General features: G+C 36.8%; 2 protein-coding genes across 3 annotated transcripts; one reads left to right on the top strand and one right to left on the bottom strand.

Moving 5' to 3' along the window:
* The first annotated feature begins 584 nt into the window (after nucleotides 1-584).
* LOC113777983 (probable serine/threonine-protein kinase PBL9) lies at nucleotides 585-2,978 on the top strand. The gene is made up of 6 exons (XM_027323218.1): nucleotides 585-777; nucleotides 866-1,069; nucleotides 1,389-1,457; nucleotides 1,764-1,826; nucleotides 1,918-2,240; nucleotides 2,439-2,978. Exons 1-6 carry the CDS (start codon nucleotides 585-587, stop codon nucleotides 2,976-2,978), a joined length of 1,392 nt encoding a protein of 463 aa, XP_027179019.1.
* Nucleotides 2,979-6,942: 3,964 nt separating this feature from the next.
* Nucleotides 6,943-13,524, bottom strand: LOC113777701 (probable protein phosphatase 2C 46). Of its 2 annotated transcripts, none has more exons than XM_027322870.1 (5): nucleotides 13,126-13,524; nucleotides 12,237-12,651; nucleotides 11,399-11,754; nucleotides 9,723-9,959; nucleotides 6,943-7,555 (listed from the first exon to the last, which is right to left on the bottom strand). In XM_027322870.1, exons 2-5 carry the CDS (start codon nucleotides 12,553-12,555, stop codon nucleotides 7,298-7,300), a joined length of 1,170 nt encoding a protein of 389 aa, XP_027178671.1. In that variant the 5' UTR covers nucleotides 12,556-12,651; nucleotides 13,126-13,524; the 3' UTR covers nucleotides 6,943-7,297. The 2 variants fall into 2 exon arrangements, with proteins under 2 accessions (XP_027178671.1, XP_027178670.1); XM_027322869.1 differs by having other exon boundaries at nucleotides 11,399-11,766; nucleotides 13,126-13,523.
* Nucleotides 13,525-22,629: the final 9,105 nt, after the last annotated feature.

Raw genomic sequence — 22,629 nt, 5'->3', positions numbered from 1 at the left:
AGCAGAAATGATCTCCGCTAAAGGAAACAGGCCATCCTACTTGTTTTACTTCATAAAACAATATCCTCTGCCAAGCCAGTTTGCATGCAAGCTGTATCCTGTTTCATGTCTGAGAAAATGCACGAAGTTGATTAACCAGTTGGCTGAACTATCTTTAGAACTATTGAATTAAGAGTAGGTTTGTTTTCTTCTTCTTTATGGAAAATAATTGTTTGATTGCATGCTTCCTTGTCCTGGTGTGCCGTCTGGAGAGAAGAATTCAGTGACCGAGTCAGAGATGAGACTGGACTGCGACAATTGAACTTGAGGTTGAGGGTAGCCGGCTGAGATTAAACTCCCCCCACCCCATATATCTGCCTTTATGTTTCTTTGTTTCTTCTGCTTGATTGCTTCTTAATTAGTCAATCAGCTGTTGCAAAAGAGGAATCAAATAATGCTACTGCTCATTTGAAAGAGCGAGTAATTAATATACAGAAGAGAGTAAACTCAGTAGTAGTTTTAACGAATACACTTGTTACAAGAATTAAAACTTACGAGTTGGATTTCATGCCATTTTTCTAATTGGGAAACGATATCAACGCATCATGGCAGAAAAAACACCATCTTTGCCTGCTTTAGCACCTGCACAAACTGAAAATCGTGGTTCATTTCTTGCGCGCAAACATGTATGGGGAGGGATTATCATAGTTATTGTTGCCGTATTTGTGATTGGCTGGTTGATTATTTGTTACAAGAGGAAGCTTTATGCAGGCTGTAAGTTACGACGAAACGGCAAAGGTAAGTCAATTAGTCTTATGTTATGTTTGATAAGATTCTAAGGCATGTTCAACGCGAAAAGGCTGAGCCAGTTCTTGGCAATGTTTAGGTAAGCTGGATGCGGGAAAGATGTGGTCAAGAAGATTTCAGTTAGAAGAACTACAGAAGGCAACTAATAATTTTAGCCAAGATTGCTTGGTTGGTACTGGCGCATTTGGAAATGTATATAGAGGATCGTTTGAAGCCGAGGGAGTATTGGCAATCAAAAAGCTTCATCCTTCGTCATGCACAAGCATCGAGGAATTTAGAAATGGCAACGCTCCATAACTTGTGCTATACCATTTATTTCTTTCATAGCCACATAGTTTTCCATCCGATTTGTAAAACTGATTCACTATAGGTTTGTTTGTGAAACAGAGGTCAGGTTGATTTCAAAAGTGAAGCACGAGAACCTTGTTGGTCTGGTAGGGTTCTGCGAGCAAGCTGGTAAACTATAACACCGATAAATGTCTGATTTTTACTTGCGTAGGCAGACTAATGTTGTAAGATGATGTACCTAAACATGAGATATTTACCTAACAGCACATAGATGTATCATGCACCAAGTGTCTAATTAGCTTGCGTTTCATCAGGATCAAGAGCAGAAAAGATAATGGTCTATGAATATGTCAGCAATGGTTCATTACTTGATTATATCATGGGTAAGTTTTGAACCTAAGATGTCTTGGTTACTACCATACCATGATTTTCGTTAATGATCTTCTATTGTTGTATAACTTGTGTTGGATTTTAAGTTGGGATTGTGTTAGATTTGGGTGGGTGTTTTGTTGTTAATCCTACCATGGATTGAATTAGTGTTGGTGCCAGGGGCATACCCCTTGTATTCTGTAACACTTGTTTGGGTATTAGTAAAATCTCAGTAACTCAAAAAAAAAAAATTTTTTTGAAGTTACTTTTTGTCATATTGTACATGAATATTCTTGATGAATATATGATTGCTGTTACAGGAAGGGGAGGAAAGAGCTTAACTTGGAGGCAAAGAGTAAATATAGCAATTGGAGCAGCCAAGGGTGAGTTCTAACGAGAGCAATTTACAGTTCAGTGACAAAAAGTACAAGAAGGGGTTAATTCCTAAACTGCATCATCTGCTTAATTTTGTAGGGATAGCTCATCTGCATGAAGGAGTAAAGCCAAGTATAATCCATCGAGATATAAAACCAAGTAACATCTTAGTAAGCGAGAATTTTGAGGCTAAGGTCTCAGATTTTGGCCTTGTTAAATCAGGTCCTGTGGGGGATCAATCACATGTAAGCAGTCAGGTTAAAGGGACACCAGGGTACCTTGACCCTGCCTACTGTGCAAGCTTCCATTTAAGTCCTTTTACCGATGTTTATAGCTTCGGTGTCATTCTTCTGCAACTTGTTACTGCTAGACCTGCAGTCGATTCATCTAGAAAACACCCTAATATTCATGTTGTTGATTGGGTAAGTGAAAGATCCGGATATCTTATTATGTAGAATAAACCAGCATTTCATACAAGTGCCCCTTTTGGTCCTTATTTTTGTTGCAATCATGCTGTCCGCGCTGATTTTTGTGTATTTTGCACCAACACATGCATTATCCAGATATGATCGAGTGAGAAAGAAGAAATGGAATGATCTTTTTTTCTTCCAAAAGTGCAGGCGAGGTCTAGCCTGGAGAGAGGAAGAGTTGACGAAATCATAGATGCAAATCTTCTACTAGAAGAATGTAACATGGAGATAATGTTGAAGATGGGACAACTTGGATTAAGATGTGTGGTGGAGATGCCGAAAGAGAAGCCTACAATGACTCAAGTGTGGCAAGAACTAGAGACAGCTCTTGATTCAGTAGAAATCTTTATGCCTAAACAATCTTCATTGTATTCCGCTGAACTATCAGGATTCCGTAGTGGATCAACTGGTTATCGGGATCGCGGATCGATTGACAATGGTCATTCTCAAAGTTCCATAAGCATAGATGGAATTGGACTTCAAAAATTTCATGTGGACATGGATAGTCACTCTCTCCGGAGTTCGAGTTTGACGTGTTTCGAGCACAGCATTAACATGGATGCTGCTGCAAAGAATCTAAGAGGCATTGCTGAGGAGATAAGTATAAGCATGGATGAGGACAAGGTCGCACGGGCAAATGAATTCAGCTTAGACTATGATGTTAGCATGATTTGCCATTGCCCATTATAACATTGTGTGTTTTAGAGAAAGAGAGAAGGTTTGCTTGTATGTTTGTAAAGGGTTGTTTGGTACTTGAGTTGCCAACTGGGTAGATTTGCAATCCTATGTTCTTCTGAGGATTATTTGCATTCACTGTCCAATTTCAAGGATTGGGGGGCACATGTACATAAGAACTTTTCTAAGTAGAATTTCTCTCCAGTTTAGTTTTCTTGGTTTTCTCTTTCGTAAGCATTCAAGTTCGTGAAATATTGAAGCTGAAAAGGCATAATATCTTTGCATAGGAAGTGAAAATTTGCAGCATTTCTTGAAGAATTATATCAATGTCATCCACAGAGTTCAAAAGTTGCTTCAGATAATTCTCTCGTCGTCTCTTGCATCCAAAGTAGCAACTAGATTGCATCCATCATTGCATTTCAGCCTGGTTTTCCAGCTCTAGATATCTGACATGATTTCAAATTCATCTTTAAAGGTTTCTGGCTTTTCTGGCCCCTTGGATACATGGTTCGTCGTCGCAGGTCGCGATCATGTCGTGATTGCGGTTGTTCCATATCAGTCGTGGCATGTCGGTTGGATATCAGATGATATGCACATTATAGCACATAAAAATTTTCAAAAAATATGAAAAACTTACTACAAAATAGAAAATACCATAACAAGTACAATTATCAAATTAGATTTGTTAAATACCTACATTGTCACTAATTAGTTAAACAAATTTATGCTACTGTAACTAATGATCTATAGCATTAAAAGTAAATCATTTTACCATTAAGAACACCTTTTATTCCTATTTTATATGATATCAAAAGTTAAATATAAGATTAAAACCGTTATATTTTATACAACACAATATTAATCGCACTCGAGCTGATGATAACATATAAGGAGAAATTTGTTGAACAAACCATAAATCTAGTCTAAGTAATTATATTGTTAAGCATATGTAACATAAATTTGCAAATCACATAACAAAAATATTAAATATTAAATCTAGGAAAATAGTAAATTAGAAATAAAACCTTTAACAATTTCAAATAAATGAACAAATTAACAAACCTTTGCTCAAATAGCTAATCTGCGCTTCCATCAAATAGGCCCAAAAAATTCCTTTAGTAAAAACCACCTTCAAAATGTCAAATTCCATACCCTTGAAAGCCCATAAATTTGAGGGTCAATTGGATAATTGGCCCTTGAACTTTTTATCTAAATAAAAATAAACCCTTCATCTATTTTTGGTTGACTTTAAGCCCTCGAACTTGTAAAACTGGGCACCGTGACCCTTTTAACCAGTTTATCCGATTTTGCAATCGAAAGGCCAATTTACACGAATGCCAGTGTGCTTCTTAAAGGGCATTTTTGTCCGCATCTTCTAAGCAAAAGGAACAACTCCTCCTTCTTCACTGGGTAACAACAAGATTACATCCCTGTTGGATTGAATCTGTAATCTTGTTGGGATTACAGATTCAATCTCGAATTTGGGATCCTTGAGGAATTTCTCTAGGAAGGAGGAACAAACATGAATAAGTACTACAAGTAGAATTGCGGGGGGGCTTCCAGCAAAGCCACGAGCGGGGATATTGCTCCGAGCAAAGCAAGAGTGGTTCTGGCTTGAGAATCGCCTTTAGCGAGCCTTCTGATCTCCTTGGCTGCCTCCAACACGCGAACATCTGGAGCTAAGAAGCCATGGTTTTCATTTTCCTCGAGTTGTTGGCTGCTGCTACCACTACTGCTACTTTGGAGATTCTTCACCACTGTCTTCAATTCCTCCAGTGCCTCCACTTTCCTCTTCACCGCCTCCGCCTCTTCCTCGTCCGGTTCGTTTTCTTTTTCCGATAGCTTCAGAAGGTCTGATAACTTGTCGGATCCGGAGGGCGGTGTGTTTGTTGGATACTTAATCCCACTGCTAATACTACCTTTACTCAACTCATATCTCAGTGTTGTGACTACAGTGAGATCAATGTCGGGCTCCAGCTTGGGCTCTTGGATGGTTAATTTGCCAGTGTTGTTGAGCTTATGATGCTGCCGTGTCCCGCACTGAACTGTGTCCAGTATAATACGGCGGAATGAGGCTGACCAAATCTTAAACTGACGCCCTCCGCCGGGAGTCGGGTGGTCGAACACCACGGATCCGAGGTTGTTCCCGTGCAACTTCCCCATTAATTACTAGTAGTATCCGCCATCTTTAGTCAGAGTTGAAATTAATTTGATTTCCCCAGAGATGGATGCTGGAATTAGAAATTTAACCACTCTTCCTCTTCTTCTTGGACCGAGTATTATTTCTGCATTTTACTACTGTGAAAGAAACCGCACCTCTCCTCAAAACCTCAAACTGAAATACGTACAAGAAGTATGTAGTAAAAACAATTCTATTCCTTTTCCATGAACTTCCTCTTCTATCTTGGCTGGTTTTTCTTATGTTGTCGGTCCCCTTCTTCTGGTAAGTACGAACACGCTATAGTTTGTATGCTTCCATGATTGAGACACACACACCCACACTGAGATTTGAGAAGCTAGTCGAGTGAAGTAAGTACCCATCTGCTTCACTGGGATAACAAACCAGGAGGAGTTGTTCGCTTTTTACCCAGAAGATGCCTAGAAGATGCGGACAAAAATGCCTTTTGAAGAAGCACACAGTTATTCATGTGAATTGGCCTTCCGGTTGCAAAATCGGATAAATTGGCTAAAAGAGTCACGGATGTCCAATTTTACAAGTTCGATGGCTTAAAGTCAGCCAAAAATAGATGAGAGGCTTATTTTTACCTAGACAAAAAGTTCAAGAGCTAATTGGATAATTTGCCCTAAATTTGAAAGTTGAAAAACCCATATTTACCCTAATTATCACATTAGCACCTATTTAAGCCTTTAACCCCAAAGCTTCCTAACTCCTTCACCTTTGATTGACTTGTCATATTAGCATCACTAGTCACGACCATCATGTTGCATCATCCTTATTGGCTACCAAATCTTGAGCCTTTCCCTCCCTTTTCTTCCTTTCCCTTCGCCGTTACTAATGGATTAAATTTTCCTGAAAAACTCTTTTCTTTTCTAATAAAAACAAAGGCAAAGGCAAGACTTGGTGGAGATGGGATTCAACTCACACATGATTGTTGGCTATTGTTAGGAAAAATGGAGATGGGCTTGACTTCTAAAAGGATAAGTGCATGACCTATCAATTTGCTTGTTTGGTTTCAATTATTAGGCGTTCAATTTTCCAATAAAAGCTTAAAAAAAAAAAAAGGTAAAACAATAGAGATATGATGAAAGGCAATTGTTGTTGTGAACCATTGGAGTAGCACCAATTTGTTGCATAACTCTGTTTCTGCAAATTTTTGTCTGCCTTTGTTTGATTCCCAAGTGGACTCGAAGATTTATGTCGATTTCAGTTTTGACTTGGCTTTGACTTGTCCAATATCAACCAAGTCAGAGCGAGCCACCGCAAGATTTATTTGCAATTTAGAGATCAATATCGTAACAATTCCTCTGTTCCAATGATGACTTGACTGAGTTTTGTCGGACTCGACTGAGATGGCTAACCATGCTTGAATACCTTATCCTTGTTGCTTTACCCTATCTACCCAAAGATCACCAATTAATCAGAACACATGTACTTACTTGTATATTCGTTCAAGGGTCTAAGTTATTATAATTGACTAGATTCTAGTGAAAGAGGAAGAATAACAAAGAAGAAAACCTAAAGCTGGGCGGCATCCGTCTGCTTACCATACCGCCCGAACTGATAACTCTTGGGGATCAGCCTGATCATATTCTTCGCCGCTCATCATTTAACTTGGTCATAAACCTGCACTTATCATTCCAAAAGGACCAAATCCTCTCTAGATGTAAAATCCATTCTCCATGCCTGAAAAGCCGAATTTATCTCGCCCAACACCATGTATTACGAGGTACATGCAGTTGTAGTCCCCTAAGGCTACAGTAACCATAACTTTGTCATCTGAGATGATGAATCACAAGCTGTAACAAGACAAACAATCTTTTGATTTCAAGAGGATTCAGTTTTACACCATTTACATGATACACTTCAAAAAAGAGGCGGGCAAGGGAAGGAAAATGAATATAAGCTGAAACGATAATCCTCAAGAAAGAATCTCTACAGTAAATTTCAAGGTCTCCTTTACTTCCTTATCCTTTCACTCTTTTTTACTGATCATAAACTAAACAAAACACCAGTTCCAAGTCAACGTTACAATTTTACACGGGGGGTAAAAATTAAATTAGTGCCGCACCTTCTCCAGTCTCTCTTAATCTACCATAAGATGGTCACATGAAGTTCCAGAAGGACACAGCAGAGTATACAACAGATGTAGATTTCATGCACTACCGAGTTGTGTTGGAGCCAAAGCTTTCGCCGGCACGTTGATACCACCACCTCTTAGGGACAACGTGGGGCCTCTCAAAGTGCTGGCTCTACTCACAAGATTCGAATCTAGGAAAACAACTATGACCGTAATGTCATCATGAAAATGCCGTCGAACTCCACGATCTATCTTCTTCAGGTCAGAGTACCTCATCTCTCTTTTCTTGGCTGCTTCTTGCAATGCAGCCTTTACCAGCTTCCGAGCAATACCCTGCATGAATGAAAAATCAGTTGATAGACACAATCTCACGCTTTTCATGCAACTCTCTTATCCCAAGGCTCAGGTTCAGAGAGTTCATACAGACCATGGATCTCAACCAATAGCAACGGATTCCCATTTCGACACTCCCACGTCTCTAAGCTTCTATCCAACCCCTCCCCTCCCAAAAAAAATGATAATTTTATAATAAATAATAAGACACTCAACAAGCTTTGAAATGTTTGCAAATCTATCTATTAAACTTTTCAAGTACAAAAATTCCTCTCTGATAATTAAACAAGCTGGAGGTCAATAAATATGAATTTACTCATTTGCTTTTCTGTTTTCAATTTCCAGTTGAAAACCAGCAGCTGGGAACTGTAGGGTTCACTAAACGCATCCATCCTTACCAAACTGGGATTCGACTTGCTCTCAAGGATTAACCAAGAATTAAACACCCTACCTCTGCCCTTACCCACAATGCACACCCTAAGGTTTTGGGACCCCTGATGCAAAATGCAAAACTTGCTTTCTTATGCAGCAATAAATATAATCAAATAGAACCAAAACAGGCAGAAAAAAAATGCATTTACATGCACTGGCTGAGAAGCTTTTTGGTTTAAAAATGCATTCTGAGGCTGTTGGAGGCTATGTTTTCAGAGTCGGACCGGCCATCGACTTGGTCGAGCTTAGGAGTCAATGGGTTAGATCGGGTTCGATTCGGGTTGAACCGGATAATGTCATAACTAAAAATTATTTAAAAATTAAAATATTATATGTAAAATCCTTAAGAGTATGTTAATATTAATAAATGTATATTCATATATATTTGATGTTTCAAATATATTTAATAAGAAAATACAAAGAAATTAGAATGATCAAGTAGCAATTTATATTATTAAATGAACATTAACAAGTTTAGAATTAAAATTATGGATTTGATTGAAAAATAACACCAAACTTTAGAACAACAATTATAAAGTATGAAATATTTGAGATATATTCATAATTTTTAACAACCTAGGGGCCAAAACATAATATTGAAAATGTTGACCTTTTCAAAAAAAAAAAAAAAAAACCCTTGACATCAAACCGGTTCATCCGGTTTGCCGGTCAAATCCAGTTTTTGACTGAGTTTTTATACACCTGATTTTTTAGAGTAACTCGGACCGGACACTTGTTCGGTTCCCGGTTCGACTGCCCTGTCCGGTCCGAGTTTAAAAACACAGGTTGGAGGTCAAACTTATGATACAGAACAATGGATTGGACATAACAAGGTTATGCTAATCAAGCACCAAAGTCACGAGACCATGCATTACAAGAGTGTTTTTGAAATATTTTACTATAACATTGTATATGAAAAACTTTTTACTGTAGATGTTTTTGAAGGTGTTTTTGGGATATATTTTGGAGTATTTTTAAAGTTTAAAAATTTTTTTGGTATTTTTTAAAAATTACCATCACCACCCACCACCCTTTCCCTTCTCCTCCCTCTCTTTATTCCCCCTCCCTCTTCCTCCTCCCTCTCTTTCTTCCTCCTCCTCCCCTCCTCCCATCTTCTTCCTCCGTTTTTTTCCTCCCCTCCTTCCTTCCCCTTCTCTTCCCTTTTCCAGCCATGCCTCACCCGGATCGAGGCCAGATTTTTGGGAAGGGGAGCAGTGGGGTGTGGTGAGAAAGGGGAAGGGAACAGTAAGAGAGGAGGAAGAGAGAGGGAGAGGAAAGAGGAGATAGGGGATGGTGGTGGTGATAGATGGAAGAAGAAAATGGTGTAGATTTTATTTTTTTATATATTTGGAGTTGTTTTTGATATATTGTATGGATGTGAGGTGTTTTTGGAGTTGTTTTTGTTTGTGTATTACTGTAGCATTGTATATGAAAAATTTGTTTCAAAAAATGAGGAATCCAAACAGAGCCAGAACTTTTAAATTGCACACAAGAAAGAACAACGCAAATGAGTACATAGGTAAACAAACTGATCTTCTTTTGTAATCTATAGAACCCACAATTTTGGACCCGGAACCTTTAAATGTCAAAATCTTACTGCAATGGGGAAACACAACTTCTTCAAACTAAATATTCAAGACTCATTTGATTTCCTATTGTGGATGAGAAATTAGTCCAGTTTTTGAGGGAAATAAAAACATATATGCTAGATAGACATGTAGGCTCAAGATCTTACGCTGCGGGGATGATTTTGCACTATATCCACTGCCTCCTGATTGCTTAGGTGTTCCCAGAGACCATCAGAAGCAAATATGAGAAACTGATCATGTGGCTGGAGTTCATGAACAGTTATTGCTGGTTCAGAGCTTAATATAGGCCTTTTGAAAGGTTCTCGGAGACGAAACTTAGCATATAAGGGCTCCCTATTGAATTCCGCCCTTTTAAGATACACATCACCAATTGATCTTGAAACCTACAATAATTAAATTTTGACAGTTAGGAAAGCATAACTTGTAGGGAATCATAATGTACAACCCAGAAAATAATGCACGTTGACAGCTACAATTTACTATACATTTCATAACAACAAAGTACAGGGTAGATACATCAGAGATTAAAAAGTGCATGTTCCTGAAAAGGACTCTTGACAAATGGAGCTATTAGAAATTTAAAACTTAGGCCTTTCAAATACTTTCCATCTAAACAAAATTTTGCTTCTTTTTTTTTTTCTCATTTCGCAGCTATATTGTGAGCCCAAAATGAGAAAACCATGCAGAAAAAAAACAGTATGTCAATATGAAAACACTAAAAAACTTGAGCATCTGATAAAAAAATGTACAAAAAAAACTGCTATTGTCAAATTAATAAATTACAAAGAAATGGGATTTCATCCAGCATGTCTGGATGGGTTAAGAACTGCGATGGACAGAGAAGCAAGTAAATAAAAGGAAAATGCCTAAGGATTCTCAAAAGCAGACCATATTGTATGTGTTCTGTCTTTACTCCTTTCTTTCTTTCTTCAAAGACCTTTCTCTCAAAATGAGGATTCAAGCACTTTGGTACATTCAATGTGATAAAATTAGGTAAGATTTGATTAATAAATTATGGTAAATAGGATCCATCATGCATAACTTCTTAGAGGCTTTTCGAACATGACTTCTATTTTAAGAAGATTCACCATGCATGCGATGTATATAATGTCATTGCTGGACACAGAAACCATGTGGCACTAGCTTACTATATTTAGAGTGACAAATTGATTGCTCTACACAAAACAAGCTGAATTTTGATGGCCAAAATAGCAAAAACAAATCAGAAACTACTCAAACAAGTTTCATCTGAAACAGAAGCGATAGCTTTTTATGAAGCTCAGTGGTTCAGGTTGGCTCTGCTGATTTACTTTCATTAACTTTGATTGAGCTATGGACTTAAACAGCCTCCTTTTTCCTCTTTTATACATTTACTTTAATGAGAAACCTATAGCAGCCAAAGGAGATCCAATGTCATCTCTACCACCTGACATTGTAATGGAGATATATGACCGGTAATGCTATCAGAAGAGTTATGTTTTCTGTTGCCTTGTGTCTATTGACAATTTTCTATAGGAAACCTGAAAGACACAGGAAGCTGATGAAAACATCCAAAAGGCACAACTAATTCTCCTCTTGCTCATAAACGAGATAACTAGAAAGACAAACTATTATTGGGATGCATTAAGCAAAACAATAACAAAATTTTTACAAGTCAGCTATAGCTTCATTTATCTTTTCAAGAAAAGGCCAATGAGAAGTTAGTGATCTCTAGTATTAGACAACATCGGTTGGCAATGAGAAGAAATGAAATACGCACTCTATGCCACAATAGAACGTGGTAAACGACACACATTTACTGCCACTTATGCCCGGACTTTACCTGTATCAAACCCTTTACACGCCATACATTATGCTTGAGAACAACTATATGAGAGTCATCTGGATGCATTGCATGCAATTCCTGTCTGACAGACTCTATGCTTGCATTATGTTCATTAGATAGCTGGATGGCAAGAACTTCTCCAGTTGCCCTGACAACCCTCCCCAATACTGCCCTAGAGTCACCAAGGTTGGCGATGTATAGGGTCCCACCACATATAACACCAACCAGGCAACAAGATCCAACAGCGGCCATCTGTGGTTTCATTGGCCAATTTTTTGAAACTACTGACAGAAATCCCTCTTCTGTTGCTTGAAATGCTTTCCGAATTACATCCACTGACATGGAACTTTGCTCTGAGGCAAACCCTAAATAGCACAAGTTAACAAAAATCAATGTTGAAAGGCTGTTTTGAGAATACAAGTCATGACAAAAGCAATCATATGAGCAAGAATACATGTGTCAACACTCACAACAAAAGCAATCATTTTAAGTGAATCCTTTAAATATGCTTCATACGTTCCAAGACACATGGAACTAAAGGTAGGACAAAAAGCATTAATTTTCCAACCATCTTTTTCCGAGACCCAATATTATTTGCTAAATTTTATTTAGCTTGCATTAATTTGCTAAAGTTACGACAAAAAGCATTAATTTTCCAACCATCTAAATTTTATTTGCTTGCATCAACGCATTTTCCAACCATCTTTTTATCTCACATACATCATATCAAAAAAGTGCTATAGTATTTTTTTCACAAAATTATCCCAAATAATCTACTACCCAAACACGCTAGCAATCAACAAATCCAGTTATGTTTCTTACATAGGTCACTTACTTTTCAGATGCTGAAATAGGTGATCGTTGATGTATCGCGATGTCTCAGGCCCTCCATGACCATCATATACTCCAACAAATGTTCCATAGGGACCAGAATCAAGCAAACTCAATGAACCTGATTCAATCTGGCTTTGATCCTCAAGCAAATTATTGGCCTGGACAACCGCCATTGAGAAGTCACCAATTAAGTGCTGTCCAGTGTCTTTGTACCAAAGAAGCCCATCTTGCCGGCCTGCAGTGTCCGAACCTGAGTGTGCACATCGGTCTGAAGAGGGCCGGCAGCAGGCCTTTAGAAATTCTATCAACCTTGATAACATCCCTCATTTCAGCCCTGCTTACCACCAATTCTTCAACATCCTAATTGGATGCAAAGAGTACAATATCTAACAAGCTCTTAGAAGTATTTGCCACACCTGCAAAATGATTGATAACACCAAATAACCCCACAAACATATCAATTGACAACGAACTGATATTAATTCCAAGACCATACAATTGATTAAACATGATGGCTTTATAGGTAAATTTAGACAAAACACATCAGCACAATAGGACAAAACTTTTTAGAAACCGAAAAAATCGTCTTCCTTAATTCTCAAAAAAGGAAAATAGGCCCGACCGATATCCTAGCACCTTCTTGATTTGAAGACAATATAGAAATAGAACCACCAATTGAAGCTAAAACTAGGGGTCAAATCTACCCAATACAGTCCATCGGAGCAGACAATGTTTTGGTCAGAGAACTGAACCCATATTAAAACCCAAAACCATCCACAAACAAAATTGAACGGTATCAGCAAATTAAACAAAACCAGTCACAAATAAAGCTCACAGCCTTTTCTTTAAAAAATTTGAACTTTAAAACAGTATAACGAGAGAATACTCACAGTTTGGTTAGGCCTATGTTGTGGTCTTTCCTGGTCAGCTATTGAACAATACCAACTGAAAAGGATGGAGATCTGAAAGATGTAGAGCAATTCATACGCTTGTAAAAGGGTTAGATCTATAGATCCCTCAAATCACCTTTCTGTACAAATATGCACAATTGCATAGATAAAATATCAGAAATTTAGCTTCCTATTTGCTTCTGGACAAAAGCGCTTTATTATTTTCCTCTCTCTTTCCCTTGGATTTCCTGTGGGTTCAGTTGATGATGAAGAACTAACAAGAAAGAGAGAGATGAGAGGAATAAGTAGAAGTAGATAAAGGAGTTTTCTTTCTCAATCAGAGTGCGTGTTTTTATTAGTAGAATTACTGACTGAACAAACCAAGCCAAGTGTTGCAGTATTAATCTTGTTTTTGTTTCCTATTGGAGTGTTGTAAAAACTCAGCAGACAAAAACCTCAAAATATATTATTCATTAGTAAAAAAAAAAAAAAAAAAAAAAGAAAACCAACAAAACAAAAAGAAAAAATTGATGGCTGTGTGGGCTGTTGCCATGGGCTCCACCTCCACACATGATGACCCAGACAGGAAAACTCAGTCCTTGTACAGAAACAAACTCAAGAAGTTGATGGAGAAAGTTGATTACTTGATTTATTAAGATAAGAAGTTCAATTGGCAACTGCATTTTATCCTCTTTTTCAATTTTGGCAAATGAAGGTAAATCATCAAATTCAGTTGTTTCTCAAGTTTTGGGAAAAAAAAAGCCACCACTCTCAGAGTTAGTGATAAATGATTGAGGAGGGTCTGTCTACTTTCTTACCTTGGCCTTTCTTTCTTTTCTTTTCTTTTAACAGAGATTTCTTTTCTTTTCTTTTCTTTTTTTCAAAGAACATTTGCATTCATTTTCGCCTTGCTCACCTTTGCTTTGAGCTGGCTAAGGAACCACATGAGCAAGGAAAACTTCAAGATGTTTACTCAACCTTTTGTTCATTATGCCTATTTGGACAGAAGATTATTTGAAAAGAAAATATAATAATGATATAACACATTCTATAATTGGATATGCGCGGATAAAGAATTGGATTGGAGTGTTTTTCAAAAACTAGTTTTTCAAATATAATAAAATTTTTTTAAAGATACTCTAAAAGGTAATCTAAAAATTAGTTTAAATTTTTTTAAAATTTTAAAAAATATCTCAAAATATATTCTATAAACTCTTCTACTCTTAAATATTCCAAAATACTTTCTGAAAATATCCCAAAATATAATCTAAAAATTCTACTACAGCAAAATTTTTCAAAAACACCTCAAAAAACAGTTAATCCAAACGGAGCCAAACCAGCTAACATTGGAAAAACCAGCTAGCATGTAGTTGCATACATTTAATGTTCTTTGCTTTTCAGTGATTATCCCACCTTTGAATAAGATGACAATCAAATGAGCATATTTATTGGATTCTAACCGAATGCATTATTGAATTAAATTGATCATGGTATATGCTGCAACCTTGTGATCATTCTAGACATCAACAAAAGATTGTAAGATGCTCGATGCTTTCAACTATAAAATTAAAGCTAAGATAAAGTAAATTTTGGCCCAACAAATTGAGACGTTTCATTTAATCTCCTTGTTAAATTGCTGATGCCACTAATGGATTCATATCTATGTAAACTAGTAATTAAGGGCGGCTAAAGACGTGCAAATGGCACATAAAGGAGAAGAAGGATATTATTGTTTGGTTGAGAAAGTCTCAATTTAATAATGAAGGTTGAAATCTCGAGATTTAGAGATTTTAGATTCAAATTCCTCTTAACTTCACTGCTTTTGAAATTTCATCCTTCTTCCCTGCTAGAGAGAAAGGAAAAAGAAGAGCGAAATGATTGTCTCAAATTCTAATAGACATCGAATCCTTCGAAGTGATGTTATGTTTTTGTCCATCTTAAATGGAATGATAAAGGGATTTTGTCTATGATTGTCGTGCATAAAAACATGGTGGTTAAGCACAAAAGCATTCTTTAGGTGAGTCCAAATTTCTTAAGCTCCTACCTTTTCCTTCTTAAGCTCCTATAATAATGAAGTTTAACAGTATTGTCGTCGTTTGAGTATGCTTTCCCCATCTTTTGGGAAAACGAAGAATTGCGAAACGACACTCTACCATTTACAATTGGATCCTCTTGAGATATTGACACATATCCGTCTTGTTTCACGCCTGAACTTGCACTTTTTACGTCATAACCTACTTGCAAATTTTTGCAACTTGGCAGGACACCCTACGTGCTTTAACAGTTCCTTGTGCGCAACCTATTTCTATTCCAAGTGTATAATAAAGGAAGCATATTTTTGTGTAATTCACAATATTCCCAAAACAAAAAAGTGAGGAAAAACAAATAGAAAAGGGGCAAGATCGAGGAAGCAAGCAATCAAGCAGCAAAATCAAAGAAGAAAAAAAAAACTGATCTGTTGTTGTTTACGCATTTTGTGATGAACTGTGAACAAAGATGAACTGTCGATATAAATGGTGTCAATTAATTACTATGTACTTGGTAAGATTCCTATGATAGTTAACTATCCTATGATAGTTAATTATTCGATCTGTTAATCTACATCTCATTTAACTTTATAGGATGATAATCTTAACTAACCTCTCAACATGTTTATGCAACATCCAAGTCAACCCCTCCAAATATAGATCATCCAAGATATAGGATTGGAGAAGGCAGGGTCTCTCTCTGGCTTAAAATTAAAATATGAAATTTCAATCTACTTACACGTGTTGTCTAATGTTATGCCAGTTTCTCATGCGAAACATTGGTTCATCAATTTATTTCAGACAAAATCCTCAATGGTGAGCTCTTTTTAGTTTTTATACTCTTTTTTTAAGAAATACCTAGCTATAAACCCCAGAGTTAAGTATAGGCCCCGTTTGACAAGTGAGTTTTTTGGGTGTTTGTTTAAAATTTTACTGTAACTTACCGTAGAAGTTTTTTAAAAAATTTTTGAAGTGTGTTTTTTTTAAATATTTTAAAGTGTATAGTTTAAAATTTTTTAAAAGTTTTTTGAGGTTACTATACCTAAATTATAAACTCACCTAGTTACCTATTCCCTTATATAATTGTACCATTAAACATAATCGTTTTATTTTGGACCATGTAATGATCCAAATTAACTGTATATATTATCTGGTCGTCCAAAAATCTATTTTCCTCTTAGTTACAGCTGTAAAATAAAGGGGGTAAAAAAGGAGAACAAATATGAAAGCCAGTTACCCGACTGTGTTAACAAATTACTTGACCAAGTACGATGAGATATGAGTAAAATTAAGTACTAAGATGATAGTTTCCAAAAATGGAAAGTTGCCTGGCTGGCTTGTGGCTCCACCTTTCGGGCTGCTGCCATGGACGATTTACGTAGTTTTGGACTTGACCACAGCTCATAAAAGAGCCTTCTAGTACACCACCAACTACACAGGCTGAGCCCAGCCCATAAATACCCGCTTAAGGCTAAGTTTGGGAGTTTATGATAGAAAAGAAAAGAAGGGAAAACTTAAGTTATGAGAGAAGAGAAGAGAAGAGAAGGGATTGTTATATTGTTTGGGAGTTTTGAGAATTAGTGGAATGATTTTGAATATGAAAGTCATTAAATATTTGTTCAAGACATTTTTAAGGATAAAATGGATATTTTAAAAAACTTTCATAAGCTTCTTCCAACTTTCTCTCCATTTCTCTCCAATTTGAAAGGAAAAATTTTACATACTATTCATCCTCTTAAATCATTCCATTTCCCTTTTTTTCTTTCCTACTAAAAACTAACAAATGAAAGAAAAGCTAACTTTCTCTTCTTTCCCTTTCTTTTCTCTCCAAATCCTCCACTCCCAAACGAAGCCTAAAGCCAAATATGTACTCCCCCTAATAATTATCAAGTCAAACGCGGATTCCAGCCAAGGATGCGTTGCCCGGCCCGTTTTCCAATGCTGACTACTTATTGTACGTACCAAATTTTCAACTTTATTATGTGGACCATCACTTTTTGACACTTTAGTTGACTCTCGGATTATTCTGGCCCCGGTTTCTTAAGTAGATAGTATCCCAGAAACGTACTACTATTATCCCTTTTTTCCCCCTTTGACACTAGTACTACTCGATTTGGCTTTTAGAATTTTGGCAGAATATTCATCCTTTTACTACTAATTATAATAGATACATGGACTATTGATATTATCATGTGTTGAAAATTCAATTGGTCAATTGAAAATGGGAGTTTCCATTTGAAAATTAGTGCTGACAATTGATATTATCATGTGTTGAAGTGCTTGCTTCTAATCAACTTCAAACTAATAATAATTGTTAGTACATGTATTTACATAATAAGTTGAATACGAATTTAAGTGTGTGTTATCTTTTTAGAAACCGTTAATGATTTGCATCATCGCTTTTCACGTCACCGTGATGTATTTTTTACACAATACTCCGATTTAGTCTTTATTTTTTTTGTATACGAAAAACGTGTTTGGAGAAAAAAAATGGAGGGTTTGGCACTTCGTGTAGCAAAATAGAGGATAATCAAATTATTAGCAAGGCTCTAATTAAGAAACTTGTAAATTTCAAACCTTAATGCATGCTTAATAGGAAGTATCTAAGGGTGTTTTTGATAAAATTAAAGTCTAAAATCTGAAATTTGAATCTATTAAGTTATTAAATTGTTAAATATTAAATCTGTAAGTGCCCGGTGCAACCCAATGAGTACAAACAAATTCACAATGATGCACAAAGATATATCAAATTTAAGCACAATAAAGAAAACTTAATTAAAGAGAAAGGATAAGAAATGTAAACCAAATATCAAACCAATAGCCTCTTCAATTGATGGCGATGCTAACCAAGATGTACAAGTGAAGGCTCACTCCTTCCTCACCTCAAACACACTTTGGTTGAGCCAAGGAGTTTTACAACAATTCTAGTTAACCCTCAACAGCCTACACTTGAAAGATCACTCACCCAATTAAGAACTATTTTATACAAATGAGGCAACCTTCACCAAGGTTTTACCACTTCAAGTGATAGGTTCACCTTCACCAAGGTTTTACTCCTCCTAGAGAATAACCTTCACTTGAGCAACCTCACAACCCAACTTCCCCAACCCCTTATACAACCAACAAAGAATCTTTCTACTCAAAAATCTCACTTGTAAGCTTGTATTTTGTGTTGGCAAAAGTCTTTTTTCTTCTTGTGCTTTGGGGTGTTTATAAAAGGTGAGAAATGGCTCCAAAAGGCTCTCCAACGGTCAAATATTAAATGCTGTCAAAACTAGCCGTTGGCCTGTCGGACGTCCGAACCACCTGTCGAACGTCCGAACCCTGCGTCCAAACCACCTGTCGGACGTCCGAACCATGCGTCCGAACGTCGTCAGAGAGTCATCAAATCTTTGCGAAATTTCTCGGACGTCCGATGCGATCGATGTGCGTCCGATGCGTGCGTCCGATCCTTCCGGACGTCCGATGCTTCCTCACAAGCGTCCGACAGAGTTTCCTTCTTGATGTTCTTCATCCTTTCGGACGTCCGATAGCTTCCTTTCGGACGTCCCACATGAGTGCCCTGTTTTTGCTTCTTCTTTTGTGCCACAAGAATCTGTTCTAACAAATTGCTCACATAAAAACATTAGCCCAAATCTACATTTTAGTTTGTTAATCATCAAAACCAAGGATTGATCGACCAAGGTCAATAAAATCTAATACATTTGAGTGCATATTATATTCAGTGATAAGTGAATAGCTTATCACTTAATTTTAGGAGCAAGTTTTGTCTAGAAAATTCAGTACCACTTAATTCATTTAAATATTAAATTTTTAGTTATCAAACGGTCTGAATATAGACATTTTAAATTTCAATAATATTATTTTTGTTGAATAAAAATAATGCCACATCATTACTCTATAAGGTTAGAAAAGGGAAACTGATCGCCAAATTATTGGTATATGTAAGAAGTGATATTATGATGATTTTTTTTTTTAGACATGATAGAATATATTATACACCTACTTCTATTCTATATTAAGGGGAGTGGGGAACCTAAAGAGGTCCAAGGAAATTTCGGAGGAGACTAAACTATTACCAACTCAGATGGATGCCTACGCTCGTATTGGCAAACTTTTCAGCAAAGTTTGGATTTTTTAGAATGCAAGTTAAAGAATTTGATTTCTTAACCGACACCTAAGTAGAGCACTAAATCTCTCTTTGTGCGTTGATATTATGATCAATGACGATGAGAAAAGCGATGATACTTATAATTACTCATTAGAAAAACTCTTTCTTTTCTATTTTCTTTTTCTTAGCAAACAATTAAGGTGATATGAGAGAATCCTAGGATGTGCTAATTGATTTGTCACTTCTAAATTCTTTGTGGTTCTTTATAAGATATTTCATACAGCAACTCTTCATGACTCAGACTCTTAACCAAAAGCTCTCGTGATCTTTACTAATATCAATTCTAAAGCATGAAACTAATTTTGTATGCATCACTAAAGGGTGATTTTGCAATTCTTCTGACAACATATAAGAACCAAGAACAGTGTTTTTAAGCATAAATTAGATATTTGAATGATAGTCCAATACACATGCACCGGTTAATTGGGAATTATTGAGGATGTCAAGAAATTGACTTGTCTAATATAGATGGCTACATTTTGACCGTAACCAACTTTGGCAAGAACTTGAAAGATTCATCACCACATCAATCTGGCCTACCCCGGCTAAAACCTGTTAATAAATGAATCAACTCAAATGTAATTCGGAGGTTAAGACTTTCCGGTTGGAAAAGTTTGAGAAAAAATTTAGGACTTTCATGTTGATGACATATTAAGGTGGTACGAGAAAAGTCTTCTATTTGTCCAGATAAAGAAATACAGGTAAGTGCTTCCCCAAATAGACATAATTCCAGCATGAATATGGAATTCGGAATAATCTTTGGTCTAATAGACTGATTTTTCCGTTCAGTACCTGGTTTTCTTCCTCTTGCATCCCATGCACATCAATTAGTAATTTAATATCCGTACGAGTTCATTCCATCAGCAAATCAGAGCATCTCAGCCATCCTGTGACAGAATTACCTAAACAAAACAGAAAGAAAATGATAGGGCCAAATAATAATGCCGCCGGCCTTATAGACTTTAAACCAATCTTGACTCCCGAAAGGGAACACCCCACCAGATAGCAGTGTGGAGCCTGGCCGCAGCAGCATTCTCTCTGACCGTGGACTTATAAACTTTTGCAAACGGCTTTATCTGATGAAGTGCTTTGCCTGTGAAGGGTTTTGCAGGCCGGCTAGATGCTCCCGCCCCGCGTTACCTCTTACCAAGTAGTAATTGTTTATGTTGACATCGATCCTGGAGTGATAAAGGAGTCAATCACTAATTAACGTAGGAGACTTCGTTTTCTTCGGAGAGAAGAAAAGAGACGATAAATTGATCATCGCAAATGTTGAACGTGATAAATGAGCTGAAACTAGCCCAATTTCAACGCAACCTCTTTGGAATATATACTGAAATGCACTCCCGTCAGCAGTCTTAAATCCATAATCACTTTGACAAAAATCCGGCCAACCGAATCTAGCTACCGAACAAATAAGGGGGGGAAAAAAAAAGAAAAGGTCGAGGATTCTTCCTGTTTTGAGTACTTTGAAACTGTCATCAGACATTACCATGCATGGAGAATATGTAAAAGAAGTATGGTTATGTAAAAGCACGTCATTTGTGTATCCAAGGCATCGTTCTAGCAGTATAACGGCATTTTCGAGATGAAAATATTAGATCCTCTACCCCTGAATTACACAAGTTGTTGTGAAAAAAGTGACTCCAGATATACAGTGCTCTGATCACAAGTCTTTAGAGAACATGATGCAAGAACTCACAATTCTCACTTAGGTCCTTTCTTTGGTCAGAATATCACTTAATTCCTGAAGTTAAAAATCTGTCTGGTCCATAAACTCTTCCATCCGATGCCTTTGCTGTAGCAATTTGAGGTGCAAGTTGGGGTGATGGCCAACTAAATAGAATTGCATGTCCAAATAGAACGACGAATCTGGAATTCTATGACTGTAGGGCCAGGGGACCAGATGGTTATCATCAGATGGACACTGATAATATCAAACTCAAAGAACCGGAATTCTTGAAGCATGGATTTTCAAGGATCATTTACAAAAATTTGCACGATTCCTCTGGTCATAGATATGGCCCTCAGATCTTGCTTCCCAGAAGTTTGGGGTAGCCTCAATATAAGTATTACTTGTGCATCAACTGTTATGGATAATTATGAGATGGGATCTTTCTCAATGTCTTGCACATTTGGAGAGTACAACCACAAACAACATTCTTGACTAGGCTGCTTTAAGTGTTCGATTGCACGTTGATGACGATTAATTTGTACATACATGCGTAAATATAGTAGTAGCATATTAATGAAAACACAAACGCTTCGTTTGAATTAGCTATTTTTGAGGTGTTTTTGAAATATTTTACTGTAACAATCTATTTTACTTTAAGTGTCCAAACTTTTGCTTTGCATATCCGAAAGTATAACAAGCACGAAAGGCAAAAACATAAAGTAAAATGCAAGGTGAAGTCTAGAGAGAGTAAATTATCAAATTTTTATGCAATTACCCAGAGAGCTCCTTAATGGTGGTAGGAACCAATGATAAAAACTGTATTATGAAGTCTGAAATGCAACAAGTAGTATCATAGGTTGTCTTTAAGACCCAATCTAACTTATAAGACCGCTAGCAAGGTAATGGTAAAATTTTTAATTTGACTCTTAAATCCTTTTTTTTTCCCCTCTGTCCCTTTATAAGACTAACAAAGAGGTACTATCAAATTAGAGGACGGTGATTCTGTCGAGATGATTGTCTCGAAATGATTATCCAAAGGTTTTAAAGTTCAAACCTTACGACGGAGGAGGAAAAAGAATAGTTTAAACTTTGAAAATCAAGTGAAAGAGTTCAGCCTAATTACTTTGGTGGAAGATATTGCTCAGTTAAGAGGGTTGTTTCATATGTGCTCTTTTTGTCTAGTTAAAAATGATAAGTATCACTTAAACTCTAAGATTAGCAACGATGCCTTGGGCATCACTTTAGACGAGGAACTCTTGTTTTCTCAATGTCAAGAACACTGAATGTAAAGTTAACTCGAGTCTTTGCTCGCAATTGTACATCTTTTGAAAGCAATACAACAACTATCGTTGCGGAAAAAAAAGAAAAAACAAAACTAGTGGGCTTATCAATTTAGCTGGGTCTGGTCATTCCTTCTCTCTGCCTGAGTCTGGCCTTATACCATCTGATTACACGGACAAGTTACCGCTGATCAAAAGGTCCAACCCAGTAAAGAATGCTGTCACATTAGACATAAAAAATTGACATTATCCGCACTTTTATATAAGAATTTTAAACTTTTGCAGACGACTCCCACTTTTATGTCTTGTACCCTCAGAACATGATGCAGACGAGACGAGCCTTAATTAAGA

Source organism: Coffea eugenioides, chromosome 7 (genome assembly GCF_003713205.1).
Source record: "Coffea eugenioides isolate CCC68of chromosome 7, Ceug_1.0, whole genome shotgun sequence".
NCBI lineage: Eukaryota > Viridiplantae > Streptophyta > Magnoliopsida > Gentianales > Rubiaceae > Coffea > Coffea eugenioides.
This window is presented reverse-complemented; position numbering and strand designations above follow the sequence as displayed.